We start from the raw sequence: 26,508 nt of genomic DNA on the forward strand, positions 1-26,508 counted from the left end.
TCTTGGCTTTTGGTCTATAGACCAGAGAGGGAACTCTTCTCTGTGGTTAAGCCTCTTGGTGTGTGGTTATTTGTTCTAGGGCTGCAGAGAGAGTGTCCTGGGCCTAGAGCGCAGTGCCAAGCATGAGGAAAACACTCAGGAAATGAGGACTTTTAAGAAACAGATTCCAATACCTATCCACTGGCCTCCTTAGGGAAGGTTCCAGAGGGAAGGTAGGACTCAAGTTTGCTTTGTGGTGTCCCAGAGAAATGTCCAGGGAAGTCAGAACAGCATTTACGATGTGGGGTGAGGCCTGGAGCTTGCTGAGTGATTTTTATGACTTATGGATCACAGACAGAAGTTTTCATTAATGTATAACAAAAGGGATTAAAAAGTCTCTTTAGAGTGTCTCTTTTGATAATCCCGGGAAGCACGCCAGCACCACCCACCCCGAATACGGCCCTGGGGCATAGAGCCTGGTTCAAAGCTTGGTGAAAACTATCAGGTCAGCTCAATCCTACTTCAGACAGAGGTTCGGTGGGGCTCCGAGGCCTGGCTTCAGAAGAGTCTGTCTTAATATTAGCCACATGTGGCTGTTTCTACTGAGCTGAGCTAAAATGCAATTTGTTCCTTCCCTCCACACACGTCAAGGCTCAGTAGTGGCTACTGCATTGGAAAGCTTGTGTCCACAGCAAATTTGAACAAAGAATGTTCTATCGGACTTCTCAGACAGCAAACGCCAGGAGTTCTGTATGCCACCAGCTAGTATGCCCTCAGACATGAGAGGGTTTGTCTCTACCTCAGTGTCCCCATCTTTAAAAGGAGGATTGTTGTAGAGCTGATTTCATGGGGTCGGATAGAGTGACATGGCTTCAGTCCAGTGTTTGGGGCAGTGCCTGCCACACCCATGTCAATGCTCAGAGATCAAGTGACAGAGAAGTCTACAGAGGAGAAGTTGAGGGCACAATCTAGGAGTCAGCAGGCCTGGGGTCCCAACTGGCTTCTCATAGTCCCAAGCAGCTGTAGAGTCAGGCTTGATTCCAGCCCGTGCTTCACAGAAAGATGAGGGGCTTTGAACCACTCTGTTCTCTCCAGGTTCTGTAAGATCGCTGGTAGAGTGTGTGTCTTATTGGAACCTGTACTTCCAGAGAAAGACAAGGGGCCAGCAACCTTTTCTTTGCCCCTAATCCCTGCTGTTAGGAGTCTGTCAGACAGAAATGATCAGAGCGACTGCCTGGCATTCTAAGGTTGTCACTGAGGAGTAGTTTACACAGTAGAACTGAAAACAGTCACCATGTCTCACAAGAAAAAAAAAAAAAACAGAATATTGTAGGCATACACAGAAGATGGACTTTTCCAGAAGCATGAAATACTATTTTGTAAGATAGCATTGCATGAGCGTGTCTCTATTTAAACTGAGAACACATACACAATTACACAGTCTACTGCATACAACATGTTCCTGAATTTGTTTCTAGAAAGGCTTTGTATCTTTAGACTATAACCCCCCGATACTGACAATGGTATCCTTGATTGAACTTGATTAATTTTTTTATTCTTTTTGTTCTGTGTTTACCAACTTCCCCGAAATGTGCACCTGTTAGCTTTGAATGCAAACACTACACATAGAGAAAGCCGTCAGCCCTCGTGCTCTTGAAGGACCTGCCCAGGGCTGGCATTCCACAAGTAGATAATGAATATCTGCAAAACGACCTGCTGATTGTCAGGGAGTGAGGAAACTGTCTTTAAGGTTTTTTTTTTCCCTTTGAACCTTTAAAAAGGGAAATTTGGGGACAGATGAAACATTTCTCTATTGATATGCATATGAGGGATAAATGCTAGCGGCTTAAAGAAAGCAAGTTAAGTCTGGCATGAAGAATCTGTGGTTCTTCTAAACGCAATAGCGTCAAGCAGAGCCATCCTTCAGTGTCTGTGGGGGATTAGCTCCAGGACCTCACTGATAGCCACATCTGCAGATGCCCACAGTCCTCTTATGCAATAGCCCTGCTTCCTGCCTGCATGGCTCATACTGCACATTGTACATGCTCTGCTAGTGTGTCGCACTGCAGAACTTGGGAATAATGATGAGAAACAAGTCTGCCCATGCAAAGTTCATACACAAGGATATATCCCCCCCCCCCCCCCCGCAAAGTATTTCTAATCAGCCTGGGTCCCTGGATGCAGAACCTGAAGGTACAGAGACCATGGCTGGGACAAAGATATGTGGCATCGGCCCATCTCACATCCACACTAGAAGGACACACATTGGTGTAAGTATATTGAAAAGGACACATCGTACATGCCCTAATCTGAAAACGGTAGAAATCCTTTATGCAGGAATCTTGGCTTTCTGGTCTGGTTTTTATTAATAGAGGAATAACCTGGGGTGTATAAACATATTATGCAGATATCAATGAAGCCCTGGTTACGTAACCTAGGTTTCCTCAGTTCTTACCTGCTTGAGGCTACAAAGGAACAACTTTAATATTGATATGCAAGCCTGTAGAACTTGCAGCCTTTACCTCTGTCTCTGGGGGCTGCAGATTCCCCATGGGCTCGGGCTCTTTGATCTGTCCTGCTTGGTTTTCATGCTGCCAAAGCTCACAGGGGAGTCTGGCTGTTAGATGTGTGTGCCCTGCAGATCTGCTCCACACCCCTGCAGTCTCTGTCCTGGAAGCTGAGCAGAGAGAGAGGCTACAGGAGAAATCTGCTATCTATTGACCAGTTACATCCAACTGGTAGGATCAAGTGACTGGAGAGGAGATTCACAAAAAGCTCACTCAGGGATCAGGTGAGACAGAGAAAGGCCCCAGGAGGGTAAAGTCAGGCGGAAACCTCTCAAGAACCCCTGCTAATTCTGGACTTTGTTTCCTTCCCCCGTCCCCTATGCTGGTCTGACTAGCACATGGTGGCTCCACTCTCTTCTGGGTTTCCCTCCGCACTAGCCTCAGCATTGCCCAAAGACCACATCAACTTGAGGTATCTGTTAAGATCAAGATCAAGCTCACCACGTGCTGTGATGATGAACCAACTCCCCAAAGACAGGAAAGAGAAAAGAGGAAGGAAATGGCTTCCATTTATGCTGTTTGTGTATTTCCATGATGCAAAGGTATGAATTCTCCCTGTCCTAGATTTCCAGCTCCTTATGATCTGTTAGACTCTAACCCTGCCTCACAGAGGCTCTCAAGGGATCAGCAAGATCTAACTGCAACACCAGCCATGCATGATTCAGGAATCTCCAGCTAGTACCCCAAGTGGCTGGTTTAAGGGGCCAGGAAGGTCCCTGTCAATGGGAGACACTACCTGAGGCCACCGTGGAGGAGAAGAGGAGAGAACCACTTTGTTGTCTGAGTTCCAGCCTGGCATTGCTTGTGTTGGAGCTCTGCAAGTCATCATGACAGATGAATTCCTCAGTTTCTAGCAAGTTCATGTCCCGTCCACTCTGGCTCACACTAGCCTGGGGCCCTCTACCTAAACTTCTCTAGTCCAAGGGCTGGGCTGCCCTTCTTCCAGGTGCTCTTCCTATATAATTCAGCCATTTGGCTACACCAGTTCTTTTATCTTTATGCCTCTTTGCCTGCTCGCCTCTTGGATCCTGGCTCTCCCCTCTCTATTCCCTCTCAAATGGCCTGTGGCAGCTTGCAGGTCATGTCCACTCTGGATTCTCCCAGATGTCTCTGTGTCTACTATATTATTTCTTAAATGTGTAATAAAAGCCTCGACTCCTTAGGAGCAGGCATGTCATCCATTCTATTTATTTATTTATTTAGCTCCCACCTGTTGTAACTTGGATATATCTTCAGTGTGTTCCCTCAAAGGTATTGGAAACTTAGTCCTCAATGCAGATGCCAAGGTGGTGGAGTTTGTAGGAGATACAGTCTATTGGGAGGTTATTAAGTCACCAGGGGCCACGCTGTGGAAAGAGACTAATAACGCTTTTCTCTACAAACCTCAGACAGACCTCACAAGGGCAGGATCTTATTTTTAAAAGGTAAGCCTGGCCCCATCTCTCTTTTTCTTCCTCTCCTTCTCTTTCTCGCTGCTGTCCACCATGTTACAATGATGCTATCCACCATGTTACAATGACTCTATCCACCATGTTACAATGATGCTATCCATCATGTTACAATGATGCTATCCACCATGTTACAATGCAGACAAGGAAGCCTTCATCATAGACCGATAGATGAGGCCACCCAGTCTTAGGCTTTCAGGGTTCAGTGATATGTATCTCTTTTTTATAAGGTCCCACCCTCAGGTGCTTTGATAGAACATTCAAAAAATGGACTAAGATACCACTGTGTTGACTTCTTATACCTCTATGGTATTTTCATTTCTATCCACGAGTTGGGTTCTGTAATAAAGTCTTATAAGTCCATTGTACTTTGTGTTAGTCAATTTATGAGAAATGATATATATGTATGAGTGTGGCCTGGGTGTATAGTGCTAAATGAGCCTGCTGAGTTCTACTAGACACTAACAAGGAAGAAAACACCATTGTTCCCAGGATGAACCATCCTCATGGTTAATTTGACTTCATTTAGAATCACCATAGTAACATACTATGAGAAACAGACAGACACCTAATATATGGAGCAACATCCCATCACCTAGGGTCTCAGGGTGAACAAAACTGACCAGTGTTCATCTCTCTCCAATTCCTGACAGAACCCTCTATGTGACCAGCTTCCTGGCACTCCTGATGCCACACTTTCTCCACTGTGATGGGCTGTAATCTCCCAAACTGTGAGCCGAAACAAAACCCTTGAAGTTGCTGCTGCCAACTCCTACATCCTTAAACAGCCACCAGCGCAGCGTGGAAGACGCCTATCCTGAGCTGGCCACAAAATGGAAACTGCAACATTCTTAAGAAGACGTTTTTGCTGTACACACAAAAATGATGACAACGTTCTGTAACATGAAGATTACTGCCACTCCAAATTCCAGGGAGCTTGGTGTATCTTCCTAGGAGTTCAAGATCTGATACAGAATAAGAAAAGTGGTAGTCCCTGGTCTTAGCGAATTAGCGCTCTGGTGGAGACATGGTGATGGAGGATGTGTCCTGGTCAATGTGACACTACCCAAAGCATGTGCCATGGAAGGGGAGGGCACATGAGTCCTTCATACGAGCATGGATGGACACATGCCACCTAGAGTTTGCCACCACAGCTTGTGTTCTTCCCACACTCTTTGTCATCCAACTTTCCCACAAAGACAGGAAATTTTCCAACAGGGAACAGCCATTACTACACATTCAGCCTACCTGGATTTGGCCATGCTCTTCCTGTCCTAAAGAAGGTGTTCAAGGTGTTGAACAATATTGTGTTAATAGCACCACAGGCTAAAACGCCTGGTCATGAAGGAAGGAAAATGGGGCTGAGGGATAGATGGTTAAACGAGGTAGAAAAAGAGGTTCCTCTTCCGAGGGAGCAACCACCCCAGGCTGCTGGCCATGCCTTGTCATAATGTTTAATTCTCATATTGACATTTAATTATGCTGCTGTGGTATTTTGTCCTTCCAGTGCTACAAACATTCTCCCCTTAATTATTTCCTATAATTTTTTTTTTGCTATAGTTGCCCTTATTTGTGGAGAATGAATTGCAAGACCCCAGTGGATGTCTGCAATGGCCAACAGTACCAAATTCTATGTGTGCTGTAATATTTTCTATATATACATATCTATGATAAAGTTTAATTTGTAAATTAGGTACAGAAAAAATTAACCGTAACTAACAATAAAATAGGACAATTATGATGATGTAAGGCAATGAAAGTAATTTAAAACTTATGAATTATTTATCTCTGGAAATTTCCATGTTATATTTTCAGTCTGCTGTTGACCATGGGGAAGAGGAGCTGCCAAGACCAAAACCATGGCTAAGGGGAGACCACTGTGCTCTCTTTTAAGTACATGATTTTTTCTTTTTCTTTTCTTTTTTTTTTTGTTGTAGTTTTAACAATCTAACTCCCTACAAAGGATGAGACTGATCATATTTGGAGCAGCAAAAATGTACTCAGAGCCTCGGCATGGGGTACCCTGAGGTGTATGTCCTGGGGCCACTGGCTTCATTCTGCCTGCTGCACTCAGAAAATGATGCACACTGAGCAGAGGCTCCAGACCTGACTGGTTTATGGGACTCACTCACCAAGGTTGGTGGAAGCTAGATGCTTCAAAGACATGTTCATAAATAAGCGGATGCCAAATCGGAAAAGAGACTGAGGGGGGCTGCACACCAGCTGCATAGACACTAGAGAGCAGTAGCGCTCAACCTGGGGATGGCAACTGCTTTTTTTTGGGGGGGGGGTGAGTCTAATGACCTTTTCATAGGGTTCGAATATCAAGCATCCTGCATATCAGATATTTACATTATGATTCATAGCAGTATCAAAATTACAGTTATGAAGTAACAATGAAAATAATTCTATGGTTGGAGGTCACCACAAAATGAGGAACTGTATTAGAGGGTCACGGCATTAGGAAGGTTGAGAGCCATTGCCATAGAGACACACTGATTCTCTTGGCAACCGCTGTCATGGGTGTCATGGGTGAGAGGGGCTGTTGAGTCAGTGGGCACAGATTCGGGACCAGGACCTATTACATCCCATTCTGGGGCATGGCTCTGGGAAAATCACCGGTTTTGTGTGTTGACAGAAAACAGGTCTTTGTGGGGATTGTTGAGAGGAATGGATGTGTATTTGTGTACTTTGCAAGACTTTCCCTGGACACCTGCGACCACAGAGACCAGCGAACTCCATGGAGAATGGGTTTCTCTATACGTGCACACCTATGACAAAGTTAGATTTATACATTAGGCACAGCCAGAGATAATAACTACTAGTAATTAAAGCAGGACACCAGAACGAAGGCTATTTAAAACTTACTAATAGTTTATTTCTGGAACATTCTGTTAAATATTTTCTGTTCATGTTTACACAATGGATATCTAAAGCAGCAAAAAGCAGATCTTCAGAGAAGGAAGGACTGTGAACCATACAGGTTTGTATTCTGGTTGGATTCTTGAATGTTTGTCATGTTTCGAAGGCTTGGTCACCAGCAGATGGCGCTACAGGGAGGTGGTGGAAATGTTAGGTCACCAGGAATGTGCTTTTGAAGGGTGTATCATCCTTGTGTTCCTAGACCCTTTCTCTGTTTGCATCCCGTTCCTCATCCCATCCCTCATCCCGTCCCTCATCCCGTCCCTCATCCCGTCCCTCACAAGCGGTCCCCTCCCACCACATGCTCCTGTCTGCACTGCATCTTCATCCCAGCCTTGCAGGCCACAGAGCCAGTCTACCAGAGCTGAAGCCTCTGAACACAGGAGTCAAAACACACCTATCAGCCATGAAGAGCTGACCAATAGCCTGTATCATGGCACATTGTAGATGCTCAGGAAATAGAAACACCCTCTCCTGGCTGCCCTTTGGTTCCAAACATGCAGCGGTGTGAGTGAATGGGAGGGTAGATCTGGAGTTTCCTAGCTCTGCATTGCCATCAGTGCAGTCATCTCAGACTTTGACCCCTACTGGCTTGGTCCTTCTGCCACCAGCAACAGGGACCACCCCATTTAAAATCCCTGACTGTATGCTTGCTATGACAACTGTGCAGCAAATCAACTCAAAGTATACTCAGAGGCATGAACCATGTGTTTCCTCTGCTCTTGGATTTGTAGATTTGGAATTGAGAGAGCCAGAGGGTTGGTTTGTTCCTGCTCTATGGTCCAAGGCTTTCAGCAAGCAGACTTGACTCTGCTCTACTGTAGGACTGCAACCCTCTTTGGGTGTGATCACTCTTCATGCCTGGAAAGAGATATTAACTGCCTGCAACCTGTATTCAGCTTCCTGAGGTATGGGTGCCCAGGGGATGCTGTAGCCCTAAGTATAAAATCAGCCTTGGTGATCAGGCAGTGCACCCATCAGCATATTCTGTTGTCTGCACGGGCAGTGACAGAGGTCCACCCAGGCTAAAGCAGAGCCATGAGTACTGCTCTGTAGGGGGCAGAGATGGTATGTGGAGTGGCTGTCTCTGAAAAGCACACTTTCAACACTGTGTGCCAGGCTCTTAGATGAGCTCCCAGTCTTTAAAGTCACGCAGGGGGAATGGCACAAGTATCTCTCTCCTGGAGAAGGACAGAACAGGGTTCAGGGTGACTTGTCTTGGGCAACTTAACCCAATGAGCCTCAGCTACATCCCTAAAAATAGGTAGAAAGCCTCTACCTCAGAGTACCGCTGTGAGCCTTGTACTTACCATCACAGAGTTTGTTGGAAGGATGCAGTTGGAGGTGTTTCATGGTTTCTGATTGTCTTAGTTAGGGTTTTATTGCTGTGAAGGGACACCATGATTACGGCAACTCTTATAAAGGAAAACATTTAACTGGGGCTGGCTTACAGTTTCAGAGGTTTAGTCCATGAGGTGAGATATGGCAGCTTGCAGACAGACATGGTGCTGGAGAAGGATTTAAGAGGTCTATGTCTTGATCCACAGGCAACAGGAAGTGAACTGTCACACTGGGTGCAGCTTGAGCACAGGAGACCTCAAAGCCCGCTTCCACAGTGACACACTTCCTCCAACATGGCCACACCTACTCCAACAAGGTTACACCTCCTAATAATACTACTCCCTATGGAGGACATTTTCTTTTCAACATTTCACCATACTGACATTCCAAGAACCATCAAACTTTCCAGGCATGGCACCATTGTCTCCTTCACCTGTGGCCACCTGTCACACATACTTACCCTAACCCTCCCAAACTCAGCTAGGATCTGAGACTTTCACTAGCTTATTCTAGAGGGGGAGCAAGGCTTGCCTTTGTGTTTTGGTTGTCATTCAGCTGAGGGCAGCAGGTGCTGTCACTGATTTGTTCTATTTCCAAAAGGAAAAAAAAAACATTGGGAAGCTCCACAGTGTTTATAAATCCCAACTGTGTAAAGTTTCCTCACCCAATGCATGGATTATTAACAGGCCCTTCGCTGACATTCATAAAGAACCATCTCTCTCCCAAGGGAGAAATTTCTGAGTTATTTTGTAGGTTCCAGGAAAAAGCTTTTGGTCCTTGAAGGGACAATGGCCCATCATTGGAAAAATGTTCTCCTAAGGATTTATCTCATATTCATATTTTCCCCTCATTGTCAATTTTCCTGTCCCCTATACTTTAAGAGATCCCTGTCTGTAAGACTGAGTGGGTAAGAATTCTCACCTGCATAAGGACTGAGTTTAAATCCCCAGTACCCATGTAAAAACCTGGGCATAGCTAGGTGCATACCTAAGCACCATAAGCAGCAGGGACATGGATTTGCTGGAAAATGCTGCCCATCCTCCTAGCTCTAGGCTCCATGAAATTTCCTGTGTAAGGTGGCGTGTGATAGAGCAGAACATCCAGTGTCCCCACTCCAGGCTCCATGCATTCACACATGTATGAATATATCACACACACACACACACACACACACACACACACACACGCCATGAAGCCCTGATATGCATCTGCATGGGACTGAGGCCTGCAGACTTGATGGCTAGTCGGAAGTTTCTCTAGTTGATGTGCAGATCCGAATTAGAAGCTAGCCCTCCCAGTGGCACATCCCAGCCATCCCTGCGCACCAGGAGGCTGCTCCAACACCTGATATCGTACCTATGATGATATGTTCCCAGCCACCTGAAGTTCTGGAGTCTCCTCTGGTGTCCCCAGCCCCAGCGCAGTGTGCAGCGCAACTCTACTTTTTAAAAAAAAAATTTGAAGGCAGAGTTTCTTTGTGTAGTCTTGGCTATTCTGAAACTAGTTCTATAGATCAGGCTGATTTCGAACTCACCCACCTGCTTCTGCCTCCCTAGGGTTGGGATGAAAGGCATGTGCCATCTCTGCCTGGCTCTTAACTCTCAACTCTAGTCTTTATTCACGAACACCTGGGGTGCAGAAGCAGGTCTGCTCCCAGAACCGATGTTCTGTTGTCTTTTCGGTTGCAACAAGTGTCTGCCTATGAGACAAAGGTGGTCTGTAGGAGATTCCCAACACGGCACCGACTCTGGACCTGGATAGCTGGCTGGAAGCAGCTGGGGGGCTCCTTATTTCCAGCCTCAGTGCCAGTGGTCCTTAAAAGATGGGGTGTCCTCCCGTCTCTGGATTCCTCCATCTCTAACTGCACCACAATCCTGAACAAAGTTAAGTTTTCAAAACGTTAATGATAGACATGAGAAAACAGAGGCCCAGAGAGGTGTGCTGACTTGTTCAGAGCCACACAGGATGTCAGTGACAAAGGCAGGGAAGCTTTGGCTACTCTGGGTTGGATAGATCAGAGTTAGTGGTAAGCCCAACCCCCATACCTCCCTCCCCTGCACCACACGAGGAAGATCATTTCCTATTCCTGAACTCCCTGCTAGCCAGAGAGATGGAAGATGGAGCGTAGAAGAAACATTTCTGTATATATAAGGATGGGTCTTGGTGAGGGGGGCAATGGGTTTCGCTGCTTGACATCTGTTTCCCAGGAGACTCAGGGAAATGCAGGGGCAGAGTCCCCAGCAGCAGCTGAGGGCTTCAGGGCTCTGTACCTGCTCGTGGAGTTTTTGTCCCGGAGGCAAGCTGTGTGCTCAGACCTGACCATGTATGGGCATGGAGGCTATACCCAGCCTGGACTGAAGACTGCTTCCCTGGAGACCAACTGGGAGACCAAACTTCCTGCTAAAGCCTGACTTGGGGTGGGGGCAGGGGACCGGGTGGAGAGAAACCATCTGCCAGTGGAGACCCAGTGAACTGTGAGTACTGCATCCCAGAGAGTTTACAAGGGCTTCTAGAAGCTGGGGCTGAGGGGCGATGGTGGGAGACAGAGGGCAGCCTGCAATGGCACGGATAGGGAGGTGGAAACCCCTTCCTCCCCATCCTCCTCTGTTGCCCTTCTGAGTTCTGGCACCAGAGGACCTGGCGTGTTGACTCAGTTCTGAGAGTCACTTCAGTGGCCAGCTCGGGGACCAGGAGCAGTCTGGTCACTGGTCATCAGTAGAGGGATAACAGATAGGCCTGGAAAGTGCCCCATGCTCTTCGGACTCCCCAGTTAATGGCAGCTACTGTGTATGGAGGGTCCCACTGTGGCAAATTTGTGACGCTCGACAGTTTTGGTAGGTCGCACTGGGACTCTGAGGTGGGTACCATTTTTCTTGTTTTTACAGTCACGTGGTTGCTAAGCAGCGAAGCCAGGACTTGATCTCATGTCTGATGACCTCAGACCCTCTCTTCTCTACACTCCCCCTCAAATAAACTCTATCCTCGGGCCTTCTAAGGAAGAGGCTGTCACCCACCCCAATGGTTAAGCCACACAAGGCTCTTCTTTAACTATTTTCCAATGTCCCTAAATCTAGCCCAGATCTAGGGTGAATTTTCGCCATAGAAAGTTCGATCTAAGGTGTCCTGAGATACACTTAGCATCTCACTGGGACACTCTCCCTACAGTCTAACTGAAATCCCTTCTTTTATCAAAGAAACACACATCTTCCTGTCTAGGCCATGTGGGACATCAACGGTCTGCATCCTCCTTCCTGTTGGAGATTCTTGTTAAGCTTCCAGAATCCCAGATCCCCACCTATGTTTTACATTTAAACAGAATCCATGGTTGAGCACAGGAGCTGGTGTTTCTTTTAGAACTCACTCCAGGAGGCTGGTGAGCCATCAGGATATTGCAGGCGGTGGGATTGGGGCAAGTCACAGGGTTGGACCCCACTGGAACAGGTGCTTCCCTTTCCTGCCCTTCTGAACTCCCACGTTCTAACCTTAATGCCCGGCAGTCTCAGAGGGCTCACTGGAAGAAGTCACCATGAGGAATCCCTGATAAGTGTGCCCAGTTTCCCAGAGAAATAATTGGTTGATAATGGGTTCTGAGTGTTGAAAAAATAATCAGTGGCTGTTAGCAGACGGCCTGTGGCCAGGGTGGGGCCTGCACCTGTGGAAGTTGCCAAGCTCCATGCAGAATAAGAGCGATGCTGGTGTTTGATCGCACTCCTCTTACCTGACCTTCCTTCTATTCCCTTTTCTCTTTGCCTCCGTGGTGCCAAAAATGACTGCTGCCCCCTAGTGGCTATGGGGAAGAAGCTGGTGATGGCCCAGAAGCGCGGAGAGACGCGAGCCCTTTGCCTGGGGGTGACAATGGTAGTGTGTGCTGCCATCACCTACTATATCCTGGGTACCACGGTGCTGCCTCTCTACCAGAAAAGGTAGGAACCTCCCCTCTGCCTGGAGGAACCCCAGCCTTTTCTACCTGCTCTACCTTTGACCCCTCTCAGCAAGCTGGACAGAAAGGGCAGTTCACATCCTTCAGCTTCTAGGTTCCAGTGCTGGAGAAGCAGACAAGTAAGTGCCTTGCTGGTCCAGGACCTGGTGGTGACAGCCACAGGATACAACCCTCCAGTGAGAGTGTGCCACATGAGGGAGAATGGGCACGGCAGCAGTCTGCAACCATGACTCCGAGATGGACTCTCTCTTTGCAGGGCACACCTTTACTTGCCTGGGTTTTCCCATTAAGTAGGGAGTTTCTCTACTCAACTGACATCTGGTCCCCCAAACTCTAGGCAGGAATCTTGGAGAGTGCTCCATACCCTTGCACCTCACTCCCTGGCATGTCATCCCTCCAGCTTTTAAAGAAGAGCTGTGAAGTCCCTGAGAGCTCTCTCAGCCCAGCCTTGGCTGAGGAGGCTTCTGGGCATACTCTGGCTGCCGACAACCTTCTCCTGTCTGGCAGCGGGTCTCCCACAGGATACAGACAGCTAAGTCACAATCCATTCGGTTAGGCATTGAAGAGCCTATTGACCTCTCCTGGGCCTGCTCTGCGTTCCTGCTTTATAATGTCACCACCTTAGGGCCAGGCCTGAGTGCCACCCGAATGAGGGACTGCTGAGCAGGCCTGTGCCTCTCCAGCGCTATGCTGCCGCCCTCCAGCCCAAACTATATCAAGCCCCTGATACAGTTCTTTAGGGGAAAGGTCAGAGATTCTGGAGCCCCTCAGTCCTTGCCTCAGGTGTTGTGTTTCCCCCGCAAAAGTCACCTATCCCCTCTGAGGTTTTCATCTACATCTGTGACTAGGAGATGATATGGGGGGGAAGAGGGTCTCAGACTTGGCTGCTCTTCACTGTCCCGTGATGAGTATGTTAAACAATGCCAGAGCGCAGGCCCAAGCTCCTGAGAAATTCTGCCTTGCTTTCTCTAGAATGGGATTCAGTCATAGGGATCTTTTTAAAAAGTTCTTAGGCATGGGGTGAGTAGCAAGTGCGGAGAACCATTATGTAGGAAAAAAATCCCAAGAGCCAACTCGTCTGAAATCGTTGTGATTCATGCCAGAGTCCAGGACTCTGGGGCCATGGACCTAGATAGCGTTACATGCTGGTGGCAGGATGAAGGTGCCAGCCCTGGACCTTCCCAAAGACTCTAAGGAACAGGGATTCCCAGTGGGTATGTGTCACCCTTGTTCTGAGGTGTGTGTTTGTGTGTGTGTTGTCTCCCCAGTGTGTGGACCCAAGAGTCTACCTGTCACCTGATTGAAGCCAACGTCAAGGACCACGAGGAGCTGGAGGGCAAGAAGGTGCCCCGGTACCCATGCCTTTGGGTCAACGTATCAGTTGTGGGCCAGTGGGCCATGTTGTATCACACAGAGGACACTCAGGACCAAAACCAACAGGTAACGAATGGGGACTGGGTACTAGCGCTGACAGATCTGTGAGCTTGTCCCCAGCTGCCCATGTTTCTAAAGCCAAGATATATTAACCCACTTGAATGGGGTCTTCTGGATGGCATGAAAAGTCAGCCTTGGATTTTCAGGGTTGGAATTAGACAGATGTAGGTCGTTTGAATTTGCCCCTCATTGGCAGCTGGGGGAAGGTCGCTGAGGCCCTGTGGGTCCCAGTTTCCACCCTTGTGGCTGGGTGCTAATGTCATACCCAGCACTGCTGCATTAAAGTTCAGTGATGTATGCAAATGTGCACAGCCCTGAGCTGGCAAATGGAGGGCCCTCAGAGAGGAGAAGCAGTCATAGAAGTCACTTCTTCCACCAATCGAGTCCAAAGGGGAGCTGAATAAATCCCAGGGCCGCCTTGGAGCCTGGACTATAGCAACTCCAATAACAAACATTTAAGAGAGTTTCCCTCAAACCTGTAGCCCCTATCACCACCATAACCCTCTCTACCAAACAGGCAAGTTGGCCCCCTTCCCTCCCTCCCTTTCTTTCACTTTTCTGTTCATTCAACAACCACTGCGCCTCCCCACATCAGTCCCATGGGTCTCAAGAGGAAAGAGCATATGTAGGAACATTAATTGTGTGTGTGTTGTGTGTGTGTTTTGTGTGTGTGTGTGTGTGTGTGTGTGTGTGTGTGTGTGTGTGTGTGTGTGAGGGGTGGGGTGCCACAGAGAGCAGCAGAGAGAAATGGGGCTCAAGGAAGCAGGTGATATTTCCAGCTGGTAGCGAGGACAGGGACAGAGTAGTATTGGGTCAGACTTCTCAAAATAGGCAGTTCCTGTAGCGACAGAAACAGGGAGGAGGGAAGCCCAGCAGTGGGGGGACTAGCATGGGCATAGTGGAGAAAGCTAGGTAAAAAAAAAGTGATTGGAAGACTGATTCCAGAAATGTCACCTGATGGTGTGGGACATGTGGCCAGGAGTGGCTGAAAGGGACTAAGTTCTGTTTCCTGAGAACCTCTCCTGTATAACTGTGAAATTAATATTAGCATATATTTGGGCATCTCAATTTTGGTCATGTATGAGAACCATCTAGACTTAAAAGAAGTCAGAGTTCTACACTAGACCAGCTGAGACAGAACTCCTAAGTATAATCAGTCGGAGGAGCTCCCCAGATGATCTAAGGTTGGATGTTAGTAGTATAAGCTACTTCAGGCCCAAGGTCACCGTTCAAGAGATCCTGGAAAGACAGCCAGAATCCATGCAGGGTCAGCTACCAGCTGACAGAAGCTAGGGGCGGCAGCGCATAGAGGGCAGACTTGTGGCCATTGCTAGCATGACTCTATGGGACAAGAACCCGGAGCCCCATTAGGATTAGCTTCTACCAATGGTTTCTGCTGTCTCTTTGGCATCTTTAGAAACTCTAATTTATTCCAGGAGTGAGAAAAACATTTTCAAAGATGAGAAACTGTGGCTATGGCACCATTCTCCTGGCACACTGGATTAAGGCTGCCAGCCCAGAGGAACCAGAAGTTAGTCTGAACCCTGCTTGGATTGTGAACAGTGTATATGACTTCTTTGCCAGTGAGGAAAGGGGGTGCTTGTTAAACCATAGCACCCACAAACCACAACTAGAGAGTGAAGAGGAGCCTGCCCTGCTGGAACGGTCAAGCAGATTTCACTCTCAGGTCCAGCATCAGGATGCGTGACTGACTGATGCTCCGGGTTGATAATGTGCCTCTGGACATGCTTGGCTCTCTCTCATTCCTCCTCCACAACCTGCTCTGTCTCCTTCCCTGAATCTCAGTCAAAGGGGAAGGGGCTCTTTGCAGCCCACGCTAACAAAAGTGAAGCCTCCGATTAGAGGCAGGGATGTATCATTTCAGCTCAGGGAGCAAACTCAGGGAAGGTTGTACCAGGGCAGCCAGAACGGGGTAAAAGGTCCCAGGCCTTTCCTTGGCCTGGAGAGGAAACTGACGGTGAGGGTCAAGGGTCATGACAAACACATCAAGAGTGTAGAACCTGGAGCAACTGCAAGCAGGCAAAAGGTGCTGCAGTTACTCTAATTCATAGGTAAGGCAACAATATTATTATTATTATTGTTATTGTTATTATTATTATTATTATTATTATTAATTCTTCCACTTTTTGAACTTATAAGATGTGGGCTTTCACTAAGTGCTTTGCATAAGTTTCCTAGTTTAATCCCTAGGGTTGTTCTCTGCAGATACCACTAAAAATGACTTCACAAGGTTTAAGAGATTGTACCAGTTGCCAAGGTCACACAGCTTGGAAGCTGTGGTTGAACTTGGACCTATCTGGCTCTACAAAGAAATCTGTGCTCAATGGGCAAGGTTAGCCAGTGACAGTCCTGCTTCTAAACACCCTGCAGTGCCCAGCACCTCTGAGGGCCAGATTCTCCAGAAGTTTCGGCTCTCCCTGGCTCACTGGGGTCTTGCGCCTGCTTGCAGCTCCCCTATCTGACATTAACAACACGCTGAAGCATCTCCATGCCGCTGGACCAGGTGCCCACAGAGCTTGCAGCTTGGGAGGTAAGGGTCCTAGGGAAGATGCTAGCTCAACACTTGCCCCTTGGGCCTCAGGTTTACATATTTGACTTTGGATGTGACTTTACTAGAACATGGCCCTCAAACTCTCTACTTCCCCCGAGTCTGTACCCCACATGGTAGGAGATTATGCTGAATGGCACCCCAGAAGTATTCTCCTACAGGTCTGTAGAGAGGTCCATCCTTGCAAAGTACTTCTTGAGGTTCATCCAGGCTGCATTCAGTCCTTCTGGCACGGAAAGATAAAAGCCAGGTCTCCACGCTGGGCTGTCTCTGCAGCTGGGTCTCATCATCTCAACAGGCCAGAAGGTTCCTAATAGCAACCATCAGTGCCAGAGCTTAACTGTGTGCTGTGCTCTGCCTGCCTGGAGCTCTTTTTTGCACTTTCTCCCTTTGCTTTGGAGTCTGTCACAGAGCCACTTGCCAACATATTTTCTTTGGTTCACACAGGATTAGACTTCAAATAGTCTTCGGCTTGGATCTTAGCCAGGGTGTTGAAATCCTGGGAGTTTGCAGTAAAATAGGGTTTTCTGGCTTCTCTGGATGTGTTGGTGGATGGTGTGGTGTCTCTGGTCCACAGGAGCGATGACTTCCCTTCTGGATGTAGCTGGCTCACTCCCTTCCACCAGGCCTTGACGCTACCTGCCTAGCTTCACTCCTCGCTGTTACCTGCTTGAGCTCGCTTATAGAAACCCCTTGTCCCTGGACTTGTGTTAAGTCATGATTCTCTAGACCATCACTGTAACACTGTTGATCCATCTCAGTAATGAAATGATAAAGGGTCAGAGAGGATGAGCAATTTGCCTACGATTTCACAGCAAACAGAACCAGAACTCCAATTGAGCCCTGCATCCAACTGTGCTGAGTGGCTCCAAAGCCACCACCCACACACAGACACCAACCATGCTCTACTGGGCCTGACTCCCAAGTCTAAGTTTTTTTGGTTTGTTTGTTTGTTTTCTCTCATACCCCAGAGCCTCACCCTGAGCCTTTTCGAAGTGAGCATCTGAGAACCTAAGCATCCTTGCTTTCCCCCCACAGTGCTCCTATATCCCTAGCAACCTGGACAACTACCAGATGGCCCTGGCTGATGTGGAGAAGGTCAGAGCCAATTTCCACGAGCATCAGGCTTTCTACTGCTTCTCTGCACCTCAAGTCGAGACCAGCGTTGTGTATCGGCGCCTCTATGGGCCCCAAACCCTGCTCTTCTCCTTCTTCTGGCCCACCTTCCTGCTAACTGGTGGCCTCCTCATAATCGCCATGGTGAAACTCAACAGGTCCCTCTCCATCTTGGCCGCTCAGAGGTAGACCAATCCAGTCTGTGCCACAGTGCCAGAAGTCACCAGGGACAGCAGGGGTCATGGGCAGGGCTGCTCATCACTCTCTTCCTCTTGTCTCCTCTTTTGTTTGTTCGATGTCTTTGGGAAGTCCAAAGCCATTGGAGGACAAAGGGACAGCCAGTTACAATTTCCCTCTCCCTGTCCTCAATTAGTTCATGTCTGTTACCTGCTAGGCCACTATTCACTCCCCAGATGGTGAATAGTGTCGCTTCTGTTCCTAAGTTCTCTCTTAGTTCAAATGCCTGCCTATCACACCCTGAATGTTGTCCTTGGCCAAATCTTCTTTAAGTTCTCACCAAAACAAGACCTCTAATTTATAGGGCAACTCAATGTACTGCTTTTTGTCAAGGACATTAAGCCACACACAAATTATCCTAAAATTCAAAATGACTGCTGTCCTTTTATATCTACAGGGACTAGTTCTGAGACTCCCTCAGATGCCAAAATCCCCTTTTATAACGTGGTGCAGTGTGTGTGTGTGTGTGTGTGTGTGTGTGTGTGTGTGTGTGTGTAACCTCTGCACACCTTCCTCGAGTCTCATATCATCTCCGGATGATTTATAACACCCACACCAATGTTAATGCCACAAATGGTTTTCATTCTCTATTGTTCAGGGAATAATGATGAGGAAGTGTCCATCCATGTTCACTACAGATGCAATTTCCCCCCAAATACTTTCAATCTGCAGTTGATTGAATCCAATGGGGCAGAACCCGCTGATACAGGGTCCAAGAATATTCATTCACACAACAACACAGTCTGCGAGGAAATAAACACAAACACATCAATATTAACTGCGGCGTGGTGGCTGATTTTAATTTTCTTCCTTACCTCCACCCATTTTTGTTATTTTCACTTTTGAGTAATAGGAAGATCATGTGCTGTTTTGTTGATTTTAATCGGAAGAGCAATACAGAACTGCTATTTTAGAGAATGTTGGAAGGGGGCTACTCTCAGGGAGACAAGGGCGGGCTGGGAGGGGATGTTTCTCCTGTCAGAGTCAAGCGGAAAGACACAATATTAGATAGGTTCCCTGGACAGAAGAAAGGCTATTATTAGCAGGATGAGAATTTGAAGTCCATATAGCAGATGGCTTCAACATGCCCCCTATGAACACGGGTGCTGGACACCTAACACACTTAATGTTAACGATACTTGAAGGTGATTAGGGTTAGAATGGGGCCCCCAAGATGGCACCATGAGCTTTAAAGGAACAGGAAGAGAGACCCGAGGTGTAGCATGTTGCTCCGTTGCCCCTTCTGATGCTCTCACAACATAGGTGCCTGGTAGGCAGGTGAACAGCACCATTATATTCTTATATCTAATCCGATAATTCTGCCTGGGCTGCCCTGACATCCACGGTCACCCTCCAGTTTCTTAGTTGTGACCCTTTCTTTCAAGGACAAGCAGCTGTCATTACCCAGAGCATCTTGGTCTGGGGGTCAGCAACGTCTTGGGAGTCCTCGGGAAAGCTCCCATTCGGATGCTGTGGTATAGTTTATGAGATGCTGCCCCTGGGGGAGAGTCACGAACGGAGAGGAGGGAATCTCTCTGTATTATTTCTCACAGCTACATGTGAATCTATGTGAATCTAATTACTCCCAAATTCAAATTCAATTCAAAAAGAGAAAGCAAAGTCCCAACAAGGAGTCTGACTTTAAGGGGTTGCTTTATGCAGTTTTCCAGCAGAATCAGTAAGCAGGCATGCCTGGCTTCCCCTGCCCCATGCATTAGCTACAATTAATGACCTTTACTTCCTTGGGACTGGCCTCTTCCAACAAGAGCCACACCCATCTTCTCGCAGAACTGCCTGGCCAGGGTGCGTGTGAAATAATGGATATTTGAGTGTGACAGAGTTCGATGAGGAGGAAAGAGGATCTTGGCAACAATGGCTGGCCTAGAAACAGAAGGCCCTCACCTACCCTGAGTGAGTCACTACTAATGGGCATCGGGGGGCTTCCTGTATTTATGGATTCTTTCTCACAGGCATGACTTATACCTACAGAGGTGTGCCTGATCTGTTCTTCAGGCGGCCCTGCTCCTAAATCAGACACCTCATGGAGATCAGAGGCAATAGGACCCCCTGAGCTTCTGATTTGAAGAATAAAGAATCCTTGTGAGGCACCCTCGTAGTGCCAGGTCTCAGATAGCTTCAGCTCTCCAGCCAAGACCATGACTAGAAGAAAGTGGGTCTCTTCCATTTCTGAAGGCTCCCCAGGGAAAAGCTTTCCTCTGCTTTCTATAAAACTGGAAGGCAGGGAGGATGGAGAGATGCGTCTGATACATCCTTGCCTTCAAGGAGCTGTCTTTCTTCTTGCTCCACCCCTAGCCCCATCACCCATTATTAAGGGTGGTAGGAAACCTGAATTGAGTACATTTAAAATCTTGTAACGTAGAAATCGTAACTTTTGTGATTTGGCGAAATAATTCCTGTTTCCCTCTAAACCAACAAGTTTCAGTCCCAGTTTCTTCTGCTGTCAACCCCCTTGGGTCCGCAAGCTGCAAACAGGTGGTTGCGTAGACTGTCCAGTGCTCTTTTAGTTCCCCTTGTATTTGGAGGGATTTGAATTCTATGAAACGTTTGGAAAGAGGCTGCTTGAGTAAGTGAGGCTGTCCAGCTCTTTAGCAGCCGAGGTCCCTCCACAGGCACATGAAAGAGAGGCAGCCAATGCTTGTTGGAGGCACGGGTGTGGAGATCCCCCCCTAGAGTGTAGGGCAGCGATCCTTAAACACCCAGGGACACATGGGGCCACAACCCTTTGGTAAGGATACTGAGACAGAGATTACATTGTTTCTTACTCGTTCTCCTAAAGACATGTGGTCAGAAGTTCCGGATCAAGATAGTGAGATATACCTATCACTGCCGATCAAATATAGAACTTTGATTGGAGTCCAGATGCTTGGTTAACTAGATTGTAAAGATATCTTCAAAAAATATACAAGGGTGAGAGATGGCTCAGTGGTTAAGGGCGTGCGTTTCCCTTGCAGAGGACTGGGGTTTGTTTTCAAGCACCCACAATCAAGAAGCTCACATCTGCCTGTAACTCCAGTTCTGGAGGGATCTAGCACCTCTGGGTTCCAGGGGTACCTGCACTCATATGCACATGCTTATGCCTACACTCAGACACACATACACACACACACACACGCACACACAGACACACACACACACTGCACACAATTAAAAGCAAAAATAAATCTTCTAAATGTAAAACTATGAAATTTCTCTTGATAAAATTTTGTAAGGTAAAATTATTTTTCATAAAATGTTTTTGTAACATGCATAGATTTATTGCTATTTTTATTTATTTATTTATTTTTTTTTGGTTTTTCGAGACAGGGTTTCTCTGTGGCTTTGGAGCCTGTCCTGGAACTAGCTCTGTAGACCCGGCTGTTATTACTATTTTTAAATGAAGAAATTGAAATAGGATATTTTATAGTTCCCAGTTTCACTTTGTAAGACGGCAACTACTATAAGAGCTATAACAAGTCCACACCAACACTCCTTGGATCCTCAATAGTTTTTGAAAGTGAAGCAGGTCTTGAGCACAGACAGCTTTAGGAGGTTGGGTTAGTGCGTCTAGAGACAAGGATGATGCCTCTCCCCACCGTGGAGATATAAAGTTGTCCTCTGTACAGTGGTTCCGATTCCAACAGTGTCACAGAGGGAGGTTTTAGTTCTCTGGCTTGCCTGTGTCTCAGTTCATGATACTACAGAAGGGTCAATGGCTGGATTATCTCCTTACCAACAAGCAATTTCCTGGATCATTTATTTGCATATGAGATTTAATGCATTCAATGCAAAATTCAGGGTCTTCCTGGGTTACCTAACTCTCCAGTTTCCCTACTAATATAAAATACAATGTCATCAGCTACTTTCCCTAAAGGGTTGGGAGATGGGGAGGGGAGTTTTAGAACAGCGAACTCCAGACTGAATGAGAATCAAGTGTGTGAAATATCCCCAGGCTTGTTCCTTCTCCCAAGCTGCAGTCAAAGGAGGATTACCGGGACTTTGATTCCCTATAATCCTCCTCATTCCACACAACCCACACTTCTGATATGACACACATGGAATAAAATCAGAGGCTCACTAAACATATGCGTCCTCAAAACGGGTCTTCTTCTTCTTCTATGCACTGTAAAGGGCAATCTTGAGTGAGCACACCAGCAACCTGTGGAGTCTCCTGCTAACTCTGTGTATCATCAAAACTGCCTTACACTGCAGGAAGCTCCCATAGTGTCAGAACTGGTTGGTGTCAGAGGAGAAATAACTCTCCCATCTTCTGTCAGTGGCATCGCCAGGAAGAAAGCCCTCATATTTCCACATTTCTCTTCAGTGACAGTCTACATCAACACTTTTGATGAATAACTCACTGGACCAAGCTGCCGCCCTTCCATCCTGGGATATATTTAGCTAACCACTCCCCCAGGCGGCAATCTGTCATCCCTAATAGTAATAAAGACTAACATTTGTGGAGCACCTGTGTGCCGGGATGGGGGGCCAAGCCTTTCCACATACTCCTCATTTACTGCTAACAGAACCTCTCAGGTTAATATTGGCATCTCCATTTCACAGATGGGATAACTGAGACATGAGGAAGACATTTATTAACTGGCCCTAGACATTAGCAAGTAGAAGAGTTGAGATTAAAAAACAAACTAGACAGCATCGCTTTACTATGGCTCTAACTACTGAGCCTTGCTCTTCCATCTCTTCACTTACTAAGTGTGCCAAGGCCGGATGTTGAGAGCCTGTGTGTTGCCTCCATGGCACCCCCACAGAGCCCAGCTCTCACAGCTTCCCACCCTAGTCTCCTAAAGAAGAAATAATTGAGAATATTTCCCAAGTATGAACGCTTGAAATGTGGGAGCTGCCAAGAAAAACTGGGATTGCCTACAGTCTACCAGAAGCCACAATTTCTGGCCCATAAACCATTTGGCCACTTGACACCCAGGCATTCTCCACTCTCCTGAATGCTTGCGTTGCTAGTTACTACTACAAAGCAGAACAGAGGGGCAGCATTTAATGGAACTTTCTCTGTGATCCTGCTCTTCTCTCAGCGACCCTTTCTTTCTTTAGTCAGTGTTCACAAACCACAGACTTAATAATCATCTCTAGAATTTTCCCAGTCGTCAACAGCATAATCATTTATATTTATCTTTATCATTAATAAAAATTTGGCCAGGAGACATCTTCTTGGCATCCAACTAAAGTTTTCATGAATATGCTGGCCATGGTCCTTCAGGCTCTTGTTTTTTTTTTTTTTTTTTTTTTTTTTTTTTTTTTTTTTTTTTTTTTTTTGAGACAGGGTTTTTCTGTAGCTTTGGTGCCCGTCCTGGAACTAGCTCTTGTAGACCAGGCTGGCCTTGAACTCACAAAGATCCGCCTGCCTCTGCCTCCTGAGTGCTGGGATGAAAGGCGTGCATCACCACTGCCCAACTTTGCATTTTTTCCAACCCTTGAAAGTGAATTTCCTGTCCCCAGGAAAAACACTAGTGGGGAACAGTCAGGATCCTCAGTGAAGCGCCTGACACCATCCGAGGTTTGCAGCCTCGCTGGCCCACTTCAGTCGGCTCTTGGATCTCACTTCTTGTGTGGAAATTGGGAATACATCCAAACAGAACTGGGTCTTGGGTGCCCTGCTCCCAGGCCATTGCACCAACAAGGTGCAGACAGCACTTATTTTCTCCCTACAGGGCATCTCTTCAAGGGATGGTTTTTCCTACAATTTCAGCTCCAAGCGCCAGCTTGCTGTGACATTACTCATAGGGCCCCAACTATATTTTTGTGTTTGTTTCTGGTGATAGAGCTTGTAAGGAAGAAAATTTAGGAAACCAGGAGTTCAGAGTGGCTTGTCTATGGTCTTGGGCAGTTCATTTCACTTCCCCGAGGCTGTTTTCTCAATTGGGAACTGAGAGACACTTTATTTGTTTTATAGCGTGCTTAGGGTGACTGAGTACAAATACTCAGCAGAGTCCCCAGTGCATTGAAGATGCTCTACACATGCCTGCTCCTTCCCAGCAAACCAGCCTCCCCACTTCAACCACACAGATTCTTTTCTGTTGAGCGCTCTGAGGATGCTCTATTGCCACGCCTTGTCTCTCTGGCTACTTTCTAGCTTCCTTCTGGAGAGTATGGCCGAGCACTGCCCTGCTCTTCCTTTCCCTGTTCATCTTTAAAATGTCAGCCACATAGCAATGGGCTGTCTTTACTTGAAAGTTCTTGACAATCTCCAGACAAACTTAGATCTCGAAGGAAAGCCATCTTGCCCTTGGGACCCATACCGCTGTCTTGTCACACCACCTCAAGAATCAAAGGACTTTTACTTTGAGAGTCCACTTCGTGGCAGAATCATTACCCATAATAATGATAGGTCTGGACAAAATAATCTTCCCGGTGTGAGGCAGCCAAATCCCTTGGCCCAGAAATCGGGCTTAATTGGAAATTAAATTGCATTTCCATGCCACCTGCAGGATGCCTGTACCCACAGCTAATTTATCAAGGTGATGCCTTACCTGGAGGAAACCCGTGGGAACGGAGTGGCTGCCTCAGCAAAGCTGCAAGCTCGTACCCAATGAAAGAACTCCCTTAACCACTTAGTTTGAACTCCTCAAGTTTCTTAGTTGGAGCTCCGTGTTCCCATTAACCACTTCTCTGCCAGGTGTTATGACAGGACCTAGAAATAAGGCTATCAACGGAACCTGCTTCCATGTCCCAGTGTTCACGGACCAGGGGCAGAAGAGTCATTAGGCAAAAGATCCCAAAGTCACAGAATTTAGTCATCTGGGGCTGAGCAGCACAGGGAGATAGAGAGCACAGGACTCAGGTGAAGGATTTGATTTTTGTCTTGAACACTGATGCAGACAGTTTGCAGTGATGGGGGGGGCTGTGCTAGCCAGCCTCTTCGCAGAATTCTGAAGCTAGTCATTCCATCATCGGGACAGGAAATGGATATGGTAGAGTTTTTATCATCTCTGGTGTCTTTACTGATTAAGAGCCCAGGGCTTAGAAGGTGAGTCACTTGCCTGAGGTCACCACTTCGCATCTAATTATCACAGAACTGGAACTGAAACTTGGGTGATTTTCCAGAGCCTTTGTCTTTAGACCCTATACTCTAGTGCCCTCTTATTTCCAGCGACATTTAGATCTGAAGAAGTCTGACTATAGCTGCAGCTATTAGTATATGCAGTGCTCACCCCGATTCACTGGGGGTTATCAACGCTTGCTAGAATTGCACTCCTTGTCTTTCTGTGTCTCTCTTTCCCTCTGTGCATCTCCCTACCCCACGTATGCTTATGTGTGTGTACCATTTGAGAATTAGATTCAGAAACACAGAGCATGGGACACAGAAACCAGTTTAGCTGGTCAAGAATACGAATGTGAGAGGGACAGACAGGCAGACAGGGACAGACAGTGACAGACTTCATGGAGTTGGGCTGGAAGAACCAGACCACTGTCATTTAGAGTGAACAGCGTAGGGCTGGAGAGATGGCTCAGAGGTTAAGAGCACTGACTGGTCTTCCGGAGGTCCTGAGTTCAATTCCCAGCAACCACATGGTGGCTCACAACCATCTGTAATGAAGTCTGGTGCCCTCTTCTGGCCTGCAAGCATACATGGAGGCTAGACACTGTAGACACTTTAAAAAAGAGAGTGAACAGCGTATGTTCAACAAGATCATAGCAGAGGAGATCTCAGATCCAGGGAGAGATGGTTATCTAGCCGTAAGAGTCTTAGAACTCCAAACAGAGGGCATGATAATAGCATCAGCGCATTATGTTATTGTTGAAGTACCAAGAATGCAGAAGGAAGGAAGAATATAGAACATGACACGAGAGAAACTCAAGGTCGCATACAGAGGCAAACCCATCAAAATAAGAGAGATTTCTCAAGAGAAACTCTCAAAGTCAGGAGGGCATGAAATGATGTATGTCAAGATCTGAAAGGCAATAACTTCCAGCCTCGATGACTGTATCCAGCAAAGTTACCCTTAATGATGGAAGAAAGAGCAAAGACTTTCTGTAATAAACACATATGACACCCAAAGAGACAAGCAGCTGAGGGTTGGGAAAGTACCAACCACCATAAAAATAACAAAATGACAGAAATTAGTACCTAGCTTTCAATAACAACTCTTAATGACATCAGTTCTCTGATCAAAAGACACAGAACAGCAGGTTGGATAGAAAATAGGGCCCAGCAGTTGGTTGTCTTCAAGAACTGTACCTTACTAGTGAAGACAAGCAAGACTTGGGGTGAAAAGATAGAAAAAGGAATTCTAGTCATCAAATGGAACAGGAAAAATGTAGGTATCGTTATAATGATATTTCACAAAATAGACATCAAGTCAAAATTAGAAGAGATAAAGAAGATAATTTAAGGCACAGGCTGACCAACTCAACTGCCATCAGGGCCCAGATCCAGTGAGTTGAGGCAGCCCACTCTAATATCTACTCAATCTACGAGCTGCTGGACCATGTGGAGGAGCTGGTGGTGCAGAAGCAGACCCGGGAGCACTTCATTACCTCTGAAGATGAAAACCTGAGGAAGCATGGCTGTGCTTGCAGATGATGACAGCCACCGGCAGCCACCACAGACCTCAGGGCAGCTCTGAGGAGTTTGAGAGACCAGTGGAGTCTCTGAGAGGAGGCATGAACAGAGCCCGTAGTATCTGTCCCTGGAACTGAGAGGAGGCGTGAACAGAGCCCACAGTATCCGTCCCTGGAACAACTGAAAAAAATGAAGGTCAGCCAGGTGGTGGTGGCACACACCCTTAGTCCCAGAACTCAGGGAGGCAGAGGCAGGAGGATCGCTGTGAGTTCAAGGCCAGCCTGGTCTACAGAGTAAGTTTCAGGACGGCCAGACGTGCGCAGAGATGCCGGGCGGTGGTGGCGCATGCCTTTAATCCCAGCACTTGGGAGGCAGAGGCAGGCGGATCTCTGTGAGTTCGAGACCAGCCTGGTCTACAGAGC

At 47.1% G+C, this 26,508-nt stretch overlaps 2 protein-coding genes across 2 annotated transcripts in view; one reads left to right on the forward strand and one right to left on the reverse strand.

Annotated features, from left to right (window-relative positions):
* Kcnip1 (potassium voltage-gated channel interacting protein 1) overlaps window positions 1-26,508 on the reverse strand; it is a 378,296-nt gene that overhangs the window by 332,924 nt on the left and 18,864 nt on the right. The window lies entirely within an intron of this gene.
* Kcnmb1 (potassium calcium-activated channel subfamily M regulatory beta subunit 1) lies at window positions 10,687-17,917 on the forward strand. The gene is made up of 4 exons (XM_005350375.2): window positions 10,687-10,731; window positions 12,042-12,180; window positions 13,466-13,637; window positions 17,239-17,917. The coding sequence occupies exons 2-4, from the start codon at window positions 12,047-12,049 to the stop codon at window positions 17,503-17,505; spliced, it is 573 nt and encodes a 190-aa protein (XP_005350432.1). The 5' UTR covers window positions 10,687-10,731; window positions 12,042-12,046; the 3' UTR covers window positions 17,506-17,917.

The sequence above is a fragment of the Microtus ochrogaster genome, chromosome 7 (assembly GCF_000317375.1).
Source record: "Microtus ochrogaster isolate Prairie Vole_2 chromosome 7, MicOch1.0, whole genome shotgun sequence".
NCBI classification, from domain to species: domain Eukaryota; kingdom Metazoa; phylum Chordata; class Mammalia; order Rodentia; family Cricetidae; genus Microtus; species Microtus ochrogaster.